Source organism: Papilio xuthus, unplaced genomic scaffold (assembly GCF_000836235.2).
Source record: "Papilio xuthus unplaced genomic scaffold, Pxut_1.1 DF826961.1, whole genome shotgun sequence".
Classification (NCBI taxonomy): domain Eukaryota; kingdom Metazoa; phylum Arthropoda; class Insecta; order Lepidoptera; family Papilionidae; genus Papilio; species Papilio xuthus.
In genome coordinates this window covers 4,163,892-4,182,380 of record NW_013531688.1, presented here as the reverse complement: position 1 = coordinate 4,182,380, position 18,489 = coordinate 4,163,892, and the positions used below count along the sequence as shown (strand labels likewise).

Sequence of the window (18,489 nt, the reverse complement as noted above, 5' to 3'; positions counted from 1 at the left end):
TGACGTTAACGTCATAAACGTAAAGTCAACGTGTATTCAAGCTGTCTTCAGCTTCGGTACAAGTTAAAATTAAGGTTTATTAATAAAAGTCAGCAAAATGTGCAATTAGAATTATTTATAAAAGTTAAATACTAAATATTTGCGGAAATCTATGTTTGCAACTACGTCACAATCATGGTGTTATTAACGAACGATGAGGTAAATTCTTTATATTTTGATTTAATTAACTAATTATTAGGGATTTCTTAAAGTTTTATAAATGAATTTCTTTAATTTGCAGTTCCTGACGGAGCTTACAAAGTTATTCCAAAAGGCTCGTGTATCCGGATCAGTTACAATGACCATGAAAAGATGTAAGTACTATAAAAATTCACAAAAACTGATAGTTATGTACAGTATTAGTATCGATTGGTTCTAGTTATATAGGTCTACAGCCATGTCTCTGTTGAACTCTATCAGGCAAATTTTCATTAATTTATTGAATCAGCTGTTTATTATTTTCATAAAAGTCTGTGGTTTGGATTGTTCATGGTGAATATTGTTAAATAGATCAAATTTGAATATAAATTTGAATCATGTTTGTTTTCAGATGATGGAAGAACAAAACCACATCCAAGAGATGGTACACCGGCTGTACCAAACCCAAAATATAAATGCTTAATAAGAGCACAGTCGAGTAGCAAGAAAATATCTACAGTCATAGATCAAGAGGATGTAGAAAAGTTCAGTACTGCCTATACAAACCTATTAAAGACAAGTGTGAATGGGCTGAAACGTTTAAAGAAACCGAAGAAAAAAGCAATTGCAGCTCAATAAGTTGCATATTTAATAACAGACTGAAGTTATATGCGATATAGTGCGGAAAATGTGAACTGATGACATGTGCCTCTGTGATATGTTAGCTGACAGGACTGTCCATTGAACTGTGCTCTTCTTCCATGTGAGTGAAGAGTTGGAGTCCGCTAATGCTGGTGACAGTGGCACAGTTTATCCTTTATCATCTGTCCAACACTGTTAATTTTGTAAAAAACATAGGTTATAACATAACTTTTTTCAATAAAATATTACCGTTCTATCAAATTTTAAGTTTTTGAATGATATCCTATTATTTTTATAAATATAATGCTTATGTTATAGTATGTTTAAGGAAATAAGAATAATTGATTGGCACATTCTTATATAAAACATATTGCATGTTGTTACAAAAATAATGATGGTTATGTAGTTTAACATATCTTTTTAACTTTTAAAGTTATTATTAAATATATCATTGAATTATTTTGACTATCTAAATGATCCCATTCTTAGGTCAATGGTCATTCTATTTACTTGTAACTTTACTTCTTACTAATATAAAAAATGGTAAAGTTTATAAGGATGAATCGGTGTTTGTTATTAACAATCTTAGAGTAGCTTATTAATTCTCGGTGAAATTTGACAGATGTAGAACATAGTATAGAACACAGGCTACTAATTAAGTTTGTTTTTAAATTCTAACTGCATCAAAGTTTTAAAAACTGTTTATAAAAATATCTATGACTTTAAAATAAAAAAAGTTTTGGTAACAAGCAAAATTTATTTGATTAAAAATAATATGTCTGACAGGAAACCTAATCAAAATATGTAGAGAAAGACGATTAAAGAAAAATTAAAGTATAAAATAAATGAGATGCATACATTTAGTATATTGTCATTTTTACATATAATTATCACAATATGAGACCAACATGCATTAAATTAGTTAAAAGTTTTTCAATGGTTTTAATTTTTTTAATCTTATTTCGCATATAATAACTAAATAATATCAAAAACTACAATATTATAAATTTGATACTTACATTTTAATATTTAGAGTATTATATATCTTTAAAATAAAACAGTAATATACGCATTCTACTAACACCATTCCTTTTTGCAAATAAAAATCCATTTAATACTGTTTTCCAAACTTTAAACCAATTATAATAAAATAATTAATAGCCATTTCAAAGATTAAATGAATTCAATAAAGTAGGTATTAAAATAAATTTGACAGTTCATTATTTTGAATTTTTTTCTTAATATTGGTAGCACCGCTGTATTAAATTGATTATCCACCCATAGACATAATAACTCTAGTTGTTTTTTTCTTATCCCTAATTGCTTTTAAAAATATGGGTTAACATTTTTTTGGCCATGATTTATACTTAGACTAAGCAACCATTATAATAAACAACCAACTAACTAAGCCAAGTTGCAAACATTAACTATATGCTATATGCTTAAAGAAAACATAAAGCTAGTTGCCGATATTTATAATAATATTCAATTAATTGGAAGCACATTTTATAATTAACATCGGTTATAAATATAACATTTTTTTTTAGTTTTTTAAAAAATTATATGAATCTACTCTTTAGCCATGAGTAGTCGTCAGTTCGTTATTGTAGCGAAGCCCAGACATCTCGTTGGCCGCTTTCGAGTATAAAAATCACATGCACCTAAGCAGCTACTGAAAGTTGAAACTAAATTGAGAAAAATTGCAATACAAGTGTTCTTCAGCATAAAGGGACGTAAAGTTGGCATAGTTGAGCAACGTTCAAACTTTTAAATCGTTATCATTACTAACTATAGTAAACAACGCAGGCCTTGTGTGGGTCCAGTTGACTTAACTTAGCACACATTCGCGATACTTTTCTTACTTATAAAAGTTTCTCATTTAGCCAGGTCCTACTCATGGGCGTCACCAGGCGATGATGATGGTTTTTTCAAGGGGGGAGAGACAACCCCCAGCTACCCTTCTCTGATGACGCCCATAGTTCATGTACCATGTTGGGATGTAAAGTTTGTGTGCTAGTGTAATAGGTTCTTGTTGGTGAGGCGTTTGAGGCATGCGTTGCGCACGTGATCGTTGCCGAGGCGCTCGGCCTCCTGCAGTACTCGGCGCAGCTCGCTCGTGCGCTCATGTCTCGCCGCCAGGATGTACGCGCTGCTCACGTTGCGGCACGTCAGGTAGCAAGATATCTGACGAATAAACATTTCACCTTTATAGTTATGTAATCACAGACTTATTAAAAACAGACATGTTTCATTCAACACTAAAAATTTCCAAAACGAATCCATAGACAATAAAAAATAATGTCAGCCAATGAAAAGTATAGACCAACAATGCTATCTGAATATCTGAACGGGTGGTCACAAGTCAAACTAAATTATAAAAGCTCACTAGCGCCCTCTTGTCAAGGTAAAAAAATGTCAGAAGATTATCTCTGTCTATAGCTGTCATGTAACTTTTTTTATGTCATTTTCTATGTCTAAGCAGGTTTTATCTACTGACAGAGCCACCCGTGATAGCAGCGCCTCTCTCAATGGTTCAGATATCCTTGTATGAGTAAATACCTTAATAGGTACGCTGTGTACGTCCGCGATGAGCAACTCGGCCTGCTCATCATGCAGCTGTCCTCGCGCCTCGCACCGCGCCACCACCGCGCCCACACCCCACTCCAGCACCTGGTCACTCATCAGGCTGTAACATACACACAGGTATCATTTTAGTTCACGTTCTCTTGCCACCTTTTTTGTATAAGGAAATTTTCGGAAGTGGAAGTGGATTTGGCGGAGGAGGAGACGTGTAGGAAGGAAAAATGGTTAACTTGAAACTAAATTGGTCTATGATACAAATTAAACATTTTTAATATTATAAATGCGAATGTTTGGACGGATAGATGGATGGATGTATGTTTAAAAGTATCTCCAGCAGGGTTTAACGGATCTCACTGTAATTTAGCATACATATAGAAAATAGTCTAGAAGAACACATAGACTAATAATTGTGTTTTTTTTGTCCCGCGTGGACGGAGTCACGAACGACAGCTCGTCTATTTTAAACCTTATATTTTTTTATTAAATATAAATTTAGAAATGCTTACTTGGCTGCTGTTTCTTTGGAATTCCTTATACATTTAGCTAATGTCTTGACTTCCATAAATCTGTCTGTGTTCACTAAATATTTGGCCACATGTGTGTATATGTTCATAGAATCCAATTTATGTTCTGTGATAATCCTAAAAAAGTATTCATAACATATTTTGAACCAGAAATATTATACAGACATTAAAAATGACAATACTATCAAATGATGAAATTATAAATAAAAATAATTAATAATAGAATTTTTTCTTTCATTAATTAGTGACAAAGTAATAAATTTCAGACATCAAAAGACATTAAAACGTAAACAGTTTTAGTTTAATTTAAAAACATAAAAACGTTGTTCTCCTTTGCTTATGGTCTGTAGCATGAAATTATCTGTTCGAAATTTAAAAAAAAAAAATTGAATTACATACTTGAACGCCAAATCGAATCCGCTTTCTATAGTCGGTCCTGTGGCCAGTACTATAGCGACGAGCCTTATTTTATCTGTATTGGATCCGAATAGAGTGAGAGGTCTGAAGTCAGTCGTATTACTCGATTGTGCGCTCTGCATCGGTATTACTTCTGTGAACACTTTCTCGTTTAGTCTATTGTTCGCCTCGGATGCGGCCAGGTACTTGCTTAGTTCCATCTGTCTCGTTATAGTTGTCATTAGATTGTCTATGGTCGCTTTATCAAGGTTGAACTGCAGGGATTTCGGATCATTTATCTCTGAAAATTATAAATAATTGATAAGAAAACCTTATTAGATACTTTTTTAAATGAATAATTTTTATTGCCGCATTCAGTTAGATTTATTATGAAAAAATATATTAAAAAAACTGCTTAAGTACCCATTAAAGAACTTTAAGTGCATTTTGCAAAAAAACTGATTGGCGATGAATCAAGAAAACCAGTATTGTTTCATATACAATTATTTTAAAACTTCCTAGAAAATATCTAACTAAAACCGGTTTTGTCCGGTTCAAAGTGGATAAAGACAGTACTTACTGGTTGCGACGGGCACACACTGCGAGAGATGGTGCAGTGCGTTTGCGAGGTGGTGATGCCGCGCGAGCAGCGTGGCGGCGGGTGTGGTGCGTGGTGTACGGCGCGCGTACAGCAACGCGCACGTTGCGGCGGCGCGCGCGTGCTGCCCCGTGCCACACTGCAGCGCGTACAGCGCATCTATACGCTTACTGCTCTCCAATGTGCGGCAGATGTGCATTATGTATTCCTAGTACATCAACATGTAAAACTTCAATTATAATAACAAAATATTAAAACATAATATTCATATTGTTAGGAAGAAAATCCGACAACGTGCCGGTGTACTGGCGCAACACTAGCCTTATCAAAATGTCAACGTTTATGTCCCTTCACTAAAGAATCTGACACTTGACAGGTAAAGAAAGCGCGCTATTCGCGCCAAAGCAATCTAACTAAAAATAGTATAAAAATAGCAAAAATTCTAGATCTAAAGAGGGGGCAAAGTTTTCTCAAAGGTTTTAGTCGCTAAGGCATAGAAAAATTTAAAAATATATTTTGAGTTATCTATAGGAATCGTTTCTTAGTTTTTCGAAGTAGTTTGTTTTTGACATATAGGCAATATTTTTCTTATGTAAAAAGATAAAAACAAATACAATTCTTATGAAAATAAGATGACCAAAGCATGATAAATTATGAAACATAAGGTTAAGCTATTTAAAAAAAAAATATATATATAACTAAATATAATCTATATACTAAAAAACAGGAATTTTTATGGTAAATAAAGAAAACTTACAGCCCACATTTCCAACGTACTATCCATATCTCCCATAGCTTTTAGCATTTCGTTTACTTTATCTTTTTTAAGGCACTCCATATACACTGCTTCCGTAAAAGTTTCTTTGTCGACCATATTATCATAACAATATCTCATAACTTCAGCCATATCACTATGTTTCATATAGAAAAGTATATTAGCGACATGGGATCCGTAGTTTGTGAGGTAATAAACACATTCTTTATAGAAAAATGGATCTAATCTTCTGCATTGATCGACTTTAGCTTCTTGGTGATTATTGTTACGTCTCAAAAGACCTTGAGCTAGTGATTTCTTAGGTGGTAAAGTTGCTGTTTGAAAGTCACTGTAATCCCCTTGTTTTATTTTCTTTACACTTGCTAATGTGTGCATTATATTTAAAGCGGGTTCAGTGATGGGTATTTTCTTTCTACTCGTGTTCATTGTTGCTAGTTTTGCGTTTGTATTCTGAAAAATTGTGAAATATAAAATCATTTGTGTTAAGTTTTGGTAAAGACCTTAATACCTTAATCTTACTTGTTACTAATATTATAAATACAAATGTTTGGATGGATGGATGTTTGTTTGAAGGTCTGAAACGGCTGCATGGATCTAACTGAAATTTGGCATAGATGTAGAAAATAGCCTGGAAGAACACATAGACTTTTTTTATTTGTTTTTATATTTTATTTAAAATATTTGCAGATTTTATTTGGAAATTTACTAATATTTCTTTAACCATTCTAACTAAGCTCTAGGCTTGTGCTAGAATATGGTTTACGACAATAGTCGAATGACGGGATTCGAACCCCCGACCTCGTGTTCGGAAATCCGTACCCTTAACCATTAGGCTATTGACGCTTCTAGGCTACATAATAAGTTTGTTTTCAATTTCGGGCGGATTGTTAAGTAGATTTTAGTAAAGCACATATAATGGAGTAGTTAAAGGAGGAATAGATTTAGTGAACTGTAAGTATCCATAGCGCACCAAATCTATATTATAAAGAAACCAAAAAGGATAAATGCATACCTTAATAATTTCAGCTTTATTTAACAACTGTTGATTGACAGGATAATTCATGTCTTCCAATATGTTTATAATTTCATTTAGTAATGGCGGATTAGTTCGCGACCTTCCTTCTGATCGTCCTTCAGACTGTATACTAGACATTGAACCTGTTCTATCTAATATCCTCATTGTAGTAACACGTTTGTTAACAAATTGTGTCTCCGAAGCTTCTTTTCCATACTCAAAGTCTTCCTCTATTGGTACATTAAATGTATTTCTGAAGCAATGAGCAAATTTCTTGCGGGCTTCCTTGAAACAACCTGCTTTAAGACAAGCTTTGCCCCACGCGGCTAGTACGCTGTTTCTAGGAAGACCTGATTTCGTAGCTATTTCTAAAGCCAACTCCCATTTTTCAGCTTCCAAAAGTGATCGGACTATTTGACCTAAAATAAATTGTGTATAAAAGAATCTGATTTATCTGCGTATATAAAAAAAATGAAAATATATATATTTATTCTAATTCGAAGCGTTACAATGTAAACATACAAACATAAAAAGGTTTAATACTGGTTTTACTTTAAATCTACATTTACTTACTTACCAGAGGCTCCTCGAAAATGCAAAAGCAAAAAATAACGTTAGAAATGTTGCTAGATAAAAAAAAAGTTAAAACAGAAACCAAAGAAGTTATACTATGAAATAATGCAACAAATATAGTCAATTTATAATTCAGTTTGCGTCAGTTATATTAGAGATTGCCAACTCGATATAATTTGTGCACTGTCCTCTATGCTACACATAGTAGCATTGTCCGTTGTTATCGTGGACGGGTAGTACCGTATTAAAGTGTGATGTTATTGTGGTCGTGTATGTAATACTGACTGGGATGTGCGTGGTGATGCGGCATGAGATGATGCGCCTGGTGACGCACGAGCGTGGCGATGGCGTCCGCGTGCGCCAGACAGCGTGCCGCGTGCGCCGCGCCCGCCTCCGACACACGAGACCCACTGCTGATACATAACATCGTCTCACTTTGTATCGTGCTACTGTAACTAAATACCGTACTTACCGTGGGTTTCTGAACACTAAATCAATGTAAAACTTATCGTCAACACTGTCATTATTTTTGACAAAACAGAGATGTTTTAAAAGGGGATTTTGGTCTTAGAAGCCCATGGTTAGTGGTCAGTCTTCCTTAGGTACACGAAAGGGTTTAATTACTAATTGTGTCTTATTTAAATACAGTTTTGACTCGCGTTTCTGTCACTCGGCAAATTAGTACACATTGAAGCAGTGAAAAGTTTTTTTATAAAATCACTAGCCGTCGCCCGCTACTCCGTTCGCGTAGAATGAAATAAAAACTTAATTAGTTCCCGGCAATTATTCGAATTTTTCTCAACTTTTAAACCGTCCCAAAACCGACACGAACATTTCAAAACCAAGATAAGATAAATCCGTTCAGTCGTTCTCGAATTTTAGCGAGGCTAACGAACAGTAATTGATTTTTATATATAAAAAAATATTAATCATATAAAAATAAGAATTTTTAGACGTAGTTGAATATTTTTCATCTTTTGCAATGTTTTTAATAGCATAGTATGTAAATATATAGAATTTTTACGCTTTTTCCTGCGGCGTGCGGGAGTAGAGTTCCGCGGCGGCGAGCAGCAGGGAGCGCCTCGCTTGCACAAGCAGGCGCGCGTCCCCACCCTTCGTCAGCTCTCGGGCCACCTCATCGCTCCGGTCCAATAAGAATCTGTAATTATAATTATCTAAATATATACAATCAATAATAATCGGAGTATCTGTATGTAACATCAAAAAAAAAAATCAAAATTTGTGAGCACGTTCCACACGGTCGTGTTTTTTCCCGGTTAATTTTTTCGGGACTTCGACTGGAAGGTAAGCTGACACACGCGGCAATATTACAGGAACAAAACATAAAATCCCCCTTCTCAATATCGGACATGTACCATATATCCTTTTTACCAACGCACCTTGGATAATCCAAATTAGGTGAATGCATCTTCATAATGGTTAGACAAAGGGTAACATTTGGTGTGAATTCGTAGCTAAATTCATTGCGAACGGCTTCGTTCTTCTCCGCACTGGTGGAGAGGCACCAGTCCATGCAGGTGACCGCGCTACCCGCTGAGTCAGAGTGGCTGCTGAGGATCAAGTTATCCTGGTCACTGTTAGGTCGACGGTTCATCGTTTGTGTATAACAATCGTCGCATACACGGAACTTCACACCACTGGGGTATGTTGGGACCTGGAAGAATATTAAATATTTTCTTGATATTAAATGTACCATTTACAAACTAGTACTTTATGTCCTGACGTCGCTTGAACATAATATTGCACGTTTCTTTCATTACTTTAAAGGAAAATGTTTCAAATTAGACAGAATAATATAACTCGTTTCAAATATGGCGGCCCAAGGTCATCGGCTTGCTATGTAGTGCCCTTCCCCGTCATCCCGCTATGCTCCAACTCGCAGAAGTTAAGAGCGGCCAGGATATTTGAACACATTTATAAAAATTTCTTACATGCATGCGGTGTCTGGAGCAGGCATGGCATACGAGGCGTCCGCAGCGGCGACAATGATGTCTTCGTATGATCATAGAGAAGATGGATATTTTGCACATCATGCAGCGATCCGTCGTGTGATCCTCCACCCACTGCTCCTTGCTAGGCACCTGCTCCGGCATCAGGAATGGACGAGATGCCGCTTCCAGGTTTATAGAATCTATAGACTGCAGAAGAGAATCGTCCCACGGCTTCAATGGTGAAGGAGATACGTTCCTAGGATTCTTCATATCCAAAGCTTTCTCCGCGTAATAGCGAAGCAACGCATCGACAGCATTCCGAGATATTACTAATGTCTCGATAGATTTTATGTTATAATAAAGATTGTCGCCGCTCGGATCTTTCTTAAGATTCGGTGCTATTTTATTTATAACATCTGTTAGAATATCTAATTTTCCATTCATAAGAAACTGTTCGATCATCAATAGAGGATTTTCTATTAGTTCCCAGAAAGCGCTTCTCAAATTCGGATTAATCCCGAGCATGATTTGTAGACCGACTTTGATATTTTCAAAGGATTTCCAATCGTAGGAATTTTCTGAAATGTAGTCGACGCAAACTTGAAGTATTTCTACATTGCGTACTTTGGCCATCTCTTCTTGTATAAGATCTGTGGCTTGTGAAGGAGAGAGACGTGTTAGTAGTTCTCTTATCATATCGGGTGTTGCTTGATTCGTGTATTCGAAGAGTTGTCGTAAAAGATTCACTATGATCAAATTCTTCATGTGTTCTGACACATCATGGACATCGGCCCATTCTAAACATAGCTTGAACTGAAATTACAAAATATACCTAAATATCAAAATACATAACCTAAAAATTTAATTTATACAATCATATGAAATTTTTTTATGGATTAGAAAGTTGAGTAACTGAGTAATAAAGCAGATGTTTTTTTTTTATTTCGTACGGAAGAAGTTCCGACAAAAGCTAGTATTAAAATAAAAAAAGATTGATAAGTTTGTTTAAATTAATTATTACTAAAAATTTTTTGGGACAAAATTACCTGTTGGCTATCCACTAATAAGTCGATTATTGTTTCCGGATTTTGTATGGACATCTCGTACACATTATACCAATGGCCGACTCCCATGATTGTTGCTATCTGAAAAAATTAATGGAAATCCACAATAAGTGTTATTTCAAGGTCAACGACAATTTCAATTATTCCTTCTAAATATTCAAACAAATACCTGTTCATATAAAGGTATTTTAACAATCCAGTCGCTGCATTTTTCATACAATCCTTCCTCCACTGCGATTGGATCTAAAATGAATCTTAAATAATCTAACACTTCCGTAGCGCCCTCTGCCGGCCAACTGTTCAAGTTGTTAAGAATCAGATCTAATTTCAGTTCGGGACATTTTAAATGCTGGCAATGTTTCCAGTTATTACTCATTATTGGATTCGTTGCTAATTTGAATAGAATCAAGTCTCTTAGATTTAGTAGATTCGCACTGCACATTAACTGTCTTTCGGACAGTGAATCGATAATCTTCAAACATTGTAGGATTTTACCCGATTCTAATAATTTAGGCATAAACAAAAAGAGTTTGTCTAAATCAATAGTCGTATGAAGTGATGCTAAATATTTGTTTCCTTCGAATAATACTTTTGTGCGATCAAATCTTTCTAGATCCATATATCTGTTCAAGCATTTAGTACGAGCGTCCATGCTGTGTTGCATGCTACTCTCGTTCAAAGATGTATGTATTTTCTTTATGATGTGCGCCAAAACCCAGTTATGTAACACGATGTATGTGAGACATTGCGTGTCGGGTGACCTCGGTAGCGGTGCCAAGTTTGCTGTCGGGTCAAGAAATAAATTCTCCTCGGGATTCTTAAAATCGTATACGACTTGTAGTAAATTATTAAAATTCTCTTCTGTAGCCTCTTTGTGGGGTCCGACTAAAGTAATAGAGGGACAAAAGTTTAATATTAACTTTGGTATGAGATTAACGTTTAACTTTTTACAAATCGGTTCCAAATATGTGACAGGAATATCTTTGTTGTTTATCATGTTTCCGAAAATGTCGTGTAAATGTCGTTCCAAAATGAAGAAGTAAGGAGCGTCTGCGCCGGAGTCTGTCGAGCGATTATCTTCCTGCTCAAGCTGAGAGACTGATTTTGTGTACATGTAACACATTCTTAGATAGTGAACTCTGGTCTTCTTGTTCCCGTTATGAGATACCTCGGCGATATTGCATATATCTTTGTCTGAAGCGGCAACCACATTCATGTATATTTGATGATATTTCTGTAATAGATTCTCGTCGTAAGATCCTCGATTTGGATTGACAACATCGTCGAGATCCTGACACGATCGTCTCAATTCCTTCGATAGTTGATTCAGTTTGCAGAATTCTTTATGTTTGATAGGTATCCGACAGTCGGTGATCAAACCACAGATGTTGTCGACGAAATCGAATGATTTTTCAGTGTTGCCGAATATTTCGAACGTTACACTGGCAACATCTTCAACGAAACGAATGTAGTTTGTTTTTTTCACGGCAGACACATCGGTGCTGCATCGAACTTCGGCCAGTTTTCTTTCGACTACGTTAATGAGGCCGTAGGTGATTTCTCTGTTGAGTCCACTGCTCAGTAAAATATCAACAGCATTTATGAAGGGTGCGTTCTGGTGATTATACAATTGTAGGTGTGGATGACGTGCACCCAGTTCCATTATATCGAAGGAATTAGGCGCTCGATTTGATGCAAGAAATCCTTCCACGAGCCCCATTACTTCTGTAGATACCACAGACAAAGCAGACAGTTCTTTAGATGGATATCGTACGTTGTCCCTATAGCAAATAATGTTTTTAATTTTTGCTACAAGATGTCGTAATTGCTCCGTGAATTGTACTTCTGTTGCAATTTCTGAATCAGCCAAATCGAACATCTGAAATTAATTATTACACAATTCATAAATAAAATAAAAGGTCCTTTAAGAAGCGAGCGTATCACCATCTCAAAGGTCAGGAACCTATGTGGTGAACCTCTGGTAATGCAGATGTCTATGGGCATCGATAAACACCTCGAAGTTTATCTACTCATTTACACCCTTCTCTTACATATATAAAAACATATTGAACCGAATACTAGATAGATTTAAAATCTTAAATGTCAAAACTTTTAACATTAAAAAGTCGCGTTGACATCTCGATAGCAGAATATTATTTTAAAGTTATTTCTTTTTATATTTCTAAGATTAAGATTAAAATGATAAAGAAAAATATATTTATTTTAATGTTATTCACAAATGTAAAATGTCGTAACTTTGAAGATTCATTTAACATTCTCATGAAAGACAGTGCAGTTTACTCTATCGAGGAATTTCTAGGCCCCGATGATTATGAAATGATCGATGTTAAAGATATAAATAGAGAAAATATCGATGATATATTATTTGACTTGAATAAGTAATGATGACCAACTTCTTAAATCCATAATTTTTAAATTTATGCTTAAATAATGAAGCCATTCCAAGTTAAACTGTTCTTTGTAAATGACTTATCATCATCAGCTCATTATCTCTTCACTGCCCCCAGTGGAGAGATAATGAGCCTACACTAAGTTAGGGGTGACTAGGCCATAGTCGACCACGCTGGCCCAGTGCGGGTTGACTTCTCACATATCTGTGAAGAAATTTGAATCATTTGATATTATTCATTGTTTTCGGTTTGGGTTTGGAATTAAAGGGGAGAATTTAAAAAGATAAATATAATTGTTTTTTTTTTTAGATTAGCGGAAGAAGAATATTATAAAACTACAAATACACCACTTGCTGAGGAAACACAAGATATCGAAAATGATTTTTTGAAGAAATCTGTTAAATGTAATACAGCTGTTGAAAATGCAAGTTTATCTTTCTAATCTTATTCTTATATATCTTATCGATCTTACTAATATTATAAATGCGAATGTTTAGATTTACGGATGAACGGATGGATGTTTATTAAAAGGTATCTACAGAATAGCTAAACGGATCTCGAAGAAATTTGGCATAAATAGAATATAGTCTCGACTAACACCTTTTTTATTCTGCGTAGACACAGTCGCGGGAAATACTAGTTAAATAATAAAAAGGATGGATGAACAAGGTGGAATACCACCTCAAACATCCACTACATACGAGTATATCAAATACAGTAACATGTATACGAAATATTTCAGACAACAAACCACATTGTCCATAAAAGAGATATTATGGTATCAGCCGAGGAGGTAGATTACGACTACGATGAACTATTGAATGACTACATCGGATCGGATAATAATGGCGAAATCATTACAAACGGTAAAAAAAGCTATGTTTACATAACTCCAGACCAACGTATCTAGGCCTGGATTACAACTTGAAAATGCAAACCCACATTATTTCACAGTTGGTTTAAATTTTTTCAGTTATAATCCAGTACAGGATAATATCGCTGGACTGGACTAGTGTACATAGGGCATTAAATGTACATTGTTTTGCATTATGTATATACTGACGTAATTATAAAGTAAATAGTTCTAACCCCGAAGTTGTAATATTATATAAAAATACTCGAAGGTACAACTCTATTTCGTTAAAACTAGGAAAATGTCAATCTTGCTAGCATTAAAAAGATTTATTAACACAGATGGAGAGGGAAGTCACATTGCAGTTAATGATGTTATGTGTATAATCAATGAAACGTTAAGACAATCCCCGAAAGTTATAATGGCAAGACTCTGGAATAATTTAAAAATATGGCTGGTCGTTTATCTCGTTGTGGCCGTGCCTTTATGGTGTACTAAAGGTAAGTATCTAAAATCAGTTTTAGTAGTAATAGTAGGAAATCCAACTAAAAGAGCTATTATTCATAATTTACACCTTTTAATCCAATTTGCAGACGAAAGGATCAAGCTAGTGCTTGATTCTCAACAGACTATCAGTGTGTCCAAACAAGACTCGTCCGTAGATTTATTTCTAAACCTTCCCAATACTGTCGTGTAAAAGTTTTTTTTTACAATGCAGTGAGTTACTACGACGTAACATTGCTTGAAAGAAGACCAACAGTGATGTTATAAGGACGACACACGATTTTCTAGATTCTTAGAGGGAACCCACACTACACTGGTTATGTGGCACTTTCTAATATAACTATATAAAACAGGTTGGTGTTGTTGCTGTTTATGCTGCAAGCTGTTGCAACCGCAACGCACTATACAGGATGCTAAACAATACTACATGACGAATCCGCCCGGTGTATTAAATGTACCCAACTCCGGAGTCATTTGTTACGAAGCGACTGAACGCGAGAAAGAAAGCTATGAGAAATTTGGTCATATTATAAGAACTATATAAAACATATTTGGAACGCGAGAAGAGATTAGTTATATGAATTCTTACCTCTAGAATTTGATTTGCCTTCGGAAAGTCGTTGTGATAAAGTGCAAGCGCCACCGAGCAATTAGGTTTAGCCAACATTATGGATATAAAGTCAATGCTATTTTCCTTCGTCATATAAGCTGAAAAAAAAACATATCAGTATTTAAAAAACGAAAGATAAATAGCTATATATGAGATTTGAAAATATTGTCAAAAACCCTACTGCCCTTCTCAACACTAGACGGAATTACAAATTTCTATTTTCATTTAGTTCTTAACGCACCCAAAACAATAATTTTTGGGGAAAATATCATTCAGGGTCAATAATATTATATGTAACATACCGTCATCTGTCGCCGAGAGAGTAGAAGCAAGTAGAGCGTGCTCTGCGTCCGGTCTAGGATTGGTGTGACGTCTTCTCACTTTTGGCTTTCTTCTCGATGTCTTTATTTCCAATTCTCGATCTTCATCATCACTGCTTTGGTCCACCTCTACATAGTCTAAGCACAGTCTTAATTGCAACGGACTAGTGTCGGGTGAGAGAGTAGACACCAGTTGCAACTTCCAAATCGAATGATTTACCACTTGGATCATTTTTTTGAATCTCGCCGAAATATTTGGAGCAACATCTTCATATTTACTCTCTTTTCTTTCAGCTAATGTTTCTAAGCAGATTTTTAAAGTGTTCAAAATAACTTGAGTTGTAAACGAGTTACACATGAATCCAGTACTTGAACTATTGAATGTTTTCGATTGCTTGCTTTGCTTTTTTGAATAAAAGTATGAGCATTCAGAATGTGTTCCACAAGGTAAATCTTGCGTGTGTTCATAGCACGAGAAATACTCGTAGCGAAGAAATAAACAAGAATAGATTGTCTCTATTACTTCTATACAGTAATGAAGAGGTTGGATCGATAGAATTAAACGTTTGATATCTTCTAAAGACACATTCATGTCTTGAGTATTTTCTATTCCTTCTGTTGAATTTAATATTGTGTCTATTACTTTAGTAATAGCACAGTAACTGTTATATGTCGATGTGTCCCAGTTAGCAGTAATTGGTTTTTGGTTTTTAGTTACTGTCTTATCACTTAATGAAACTAACTCTGTTATAAAATCGTTGTTTGTATTTAACAGTCTTGATACTTTATATCTATCTATTTTGGAGAGCCTGCATACTTGGGAGATGACTGTTAAAGCGCTTTGCGTTAAGACTTGACTTAAAATAGATGTGGTCATAATTTTACAATTGTTCTCTAGACAAAATTTTATAACCGTTAATTCTCTTTTAATTTCAGTTATGTAAAATTGTAATTGATGGTCCGTTGTTGTGTAAGCTTCGAGGATTGAAAATATATTAGTTAATTGATGGACTAGAGATGGTAGATCGTAGCTTTCAGGGCAATTCGTGAGATCAATAAGCACCATTATTATAATCTGTTTGGTGAAATTGTTTATTTTGAATGTAACATTTTTCATATCGTGTAATTGTTCTTTGTATATTTCGGCCGCTTTTAGCAGCCAGTGCGTTTTGTCTTGGTAACATAATTCCAGCATATATTCTGGTGTTAATTTAAATTCTTTTTGTGGTTCATTTTTATGTATAAAATCTGAAATTTTGCTTAAGATTTCAGGTCTATCTTGGGGTATGAGGCTGAGTAAAATTTGTTTTCTATATTGTCTTAATGGCTCTTCTGAAAGAGGTTTTAATACTTCATTTATAAATTGAGGCAAGAATTTGTCATTTAACCTTACTAATGATAATAAGGTGACTAATCTATCTGTGTTATTGTAAATTATTAATTCATGTTTTAAAACATCTAAATATAATGTTTGTATTTTATCTATATTTGAATTATTTTCACATTTTTGTTCTTGTATGTATTTGAGAATCTCTGATGTGGTTACGGGATTACTTCTAAGGTTTCTTTTAAAGAATTCAGTTGTTTCGTAAGATAAGTCTTTACAAGGTTTCGATTCTTCAGCATCATAGAAGATTTGTAAAATTTCCTGTAAAATGCATTTAAAAAATGGTTGACATATAATATTATTGATACAAGAGAAAAAAATGTATAGTCTCAAACTATCATATTATATATATCAGAACAATAAAAAATACTTACCTCAAAAATAATTTCATTTAAATCATCAAGAAGGTAAAGAAGATATTTTAGTTCTTCTTCCCTCATGTTGCCTGTTTTGAAGATATCTGTAACAAATAGTTTATCTTACTAATATTATAAATGCGAACGTTTAGATGGCTGGATGTTCGTTCGAACGTATCTCCAGCACGGCTGAATGGGTCTCGATGAAATTTGGCATACATATAGAACATAGTCTGAAAGGACATATAGGCTACTAATTATCTGTTTTTATATTCCGCGTGGATGGAATCGCGGGCGACAGCTAGTATTGAATAAACATAATAAGTAGTTCTGTAAAGTTCTTTGTTTTGTAAACAGATAATAAATATGTCAAGTACTTAATTATAATTTTATTACCAGAGACTATGCTACCATTTAAGTAATTAAATATCATAATATATTATGTCCATTATAGATAGGAATATTTACTATAGAATTGACTTTAAATAGTATTAGAGGTTGTTTGAATCATTATTTACTGACTTGACCCCCACCTCCCACTGGTATTCGATAAAGTACTGTATCCCTCCCCCTTTATGTGAAATAATGTGTATTTTGGTGCAAAATACTACTGATGTCTTCAATATATTTGTTAAATAAATTTATATCACCATTCAGAAAATAAATTAAAAAAAAACTTAAATTAAAAAATTTGGCCTTCCTCCATCCTCATATAGTGTCATGATTTTTTCAGAACTTCTCTCCCCCTTTCCAGTATTGGCAAATAAAATTCATATCAAGCTACTTACACTATTTAGTAATAAGTCTGTTAATCTTTCATTATTCTAAATTCATTTTACTTTTCACAGATACCAAGTGATTTAATATTATTAATATAAATAGGTATTATCTTAGAGGTAATTATAATAATGGCATGTTTATTGCAATTTGACTTTATCTCATATAATGTAAATACTATTAGTAACACAACATTGTATATACAAGATAATGTCCTTCAAAGAAAATTAAATATATTATATCAATAATTTGTTATTGTTACTTAACATTTTACTTAAGTTTTATTGTAAGAAACTATTGTTTCACTTTTGGCTAAATCCTTAATTAATAAAACTTATTAGGTACGACATAGTTAGGATGACTACTAAATTAGTAATTTGTATAAGATAAAAAACACCAAAACCCTAATTATAGTCTTTAAATTCAAGTGCATAAGACTATTTTATTTATTTTAATAAAGCATATTACAGCAACAACATCGATACTACTCATTATTAAATACATATTTTATACAAATTACACGGAAATGCCTTAAAATAAAAGTACAAGGAATCTGAATCATAACATCAATGTTAAACAGGGATTTAATAGTTACCTAAAAAAATGCTGTATTGCTTACCATTTATAAAAATAAGATATAATAGAAGGATGAATATATTATTAACTTTACGTATGAACGAATATAAGACTAATAAACAGTAATTTCAATAAATAAGAGAACAATATTACAAAACAAACAATCAAAACTTCTTTGTTGACATTGATTGATATTGACAGTGACAAATGTAGACAAAGAGAAAATATAGACCGACAAGACTATCTGAATCGGTGGGCATAAGTCAAAATGAATTATGACAGCTCACTAGCGCCCCTAACGTCAAGAATTTTACGAAAATCATGATGGTGAATGATGATAATTTCTGATAGAATCAACTGCTTAATTCTGTCACTATCATTAGTTGGAATTCTCAC

The 18,489-nt window shown here is 33.9% G+C and overlaps 3 protein-coding genes across 4 annotated transcripts; 2 read left to right on the top strand and 1 right to left on the bottom strand.

Annotated features, from left to right (window-relative positions):
* Positions 1–63: 63 nt before the first annotated feature.
* On the top strand, positions 64–1,077 carry Srp14 (signal recognition particle 14). Its single transcript, NM_001312038.1, is given in 4 exon segments — positions 64–164; positions 167–198; positions 281–353; positions 590–1,077. Coding segments are annotated over 4 exon segments (345 nt in total). The 5' UTR covers positions 64–151; the 3' UTR covers positions 817–1,077.
* A 455-nt stretch (positions 1,078–1,532) lies between these two features.
* Sptz (zinc finger FYVE-type containing 26 spastizin) lies at positions 1,533–18,256 on the bottom strand. 2 transcript variants are annotated; one of them, XM_013315449.1, is made up of 17 exons: positions 18,137–18,256; positions 16,759–16,844; positions 14,980–16,645; positions 14,657–14,775; positions 10,469–12,178; positions 10,282–10,380; positions 9,236–10,048; positions 8,684–8,958; positions 8,308–8,442; positions 7,569–7,693; positions 6,708–7,129; positions 5,678–6,145; positions 4,903–5,128; positions 4,326–4,623; positions 3,909–4,043; positions 3,379–3,505; positions 1,533–3,003 (listed from the first exon to the last, which is right to left on the bottom strand). In XM_013315449.1, exons 2-17 carry the CDS (start codon positions 16,822–16,824, stop codon positions 2,833–2,835), a joined length of 6,855 nt encoding a protein of 2,284 aa, XP_013170903.1. In that variant the 5' UTR covers positions 16,825–16,844; positions 18,137–18,256; the 3' UTR covers positions 1,533–2,832. The 2 variants fall into 2 exon arrangements, with proteins under 2 accessions (XP_013170903.1, XP_013170904.1); XM_013315450.1 differs by lacking the exon at positions 18,137–18,256 and having other exon boundaries at positions 16,759–16,920.
* On the top strand, positions 12,477–14,645 carry LOC106120194 (uncharacterized). Its single transcript, XM_013315451.1, has 5 exons — positions 12,477–12,698; positions 13,020–13,134; positions 13,453–13,576; positions 13,905–14,063; positions 14,421–14,645. The coding sequence occupies exons 1-5, from the start codon at positions 12,499–12,501 to the stop codon at positions 14,609–14,611; spliced, it is 789 nt and encodes a 262-aa protein (XP_013170905.1). The 5' UTR covers positions 12,477–12,498; the 3' UTR covers positions 14,612–14,645.
* Positions 18,257–18,489: the final 233 nt, after the last annotated feature.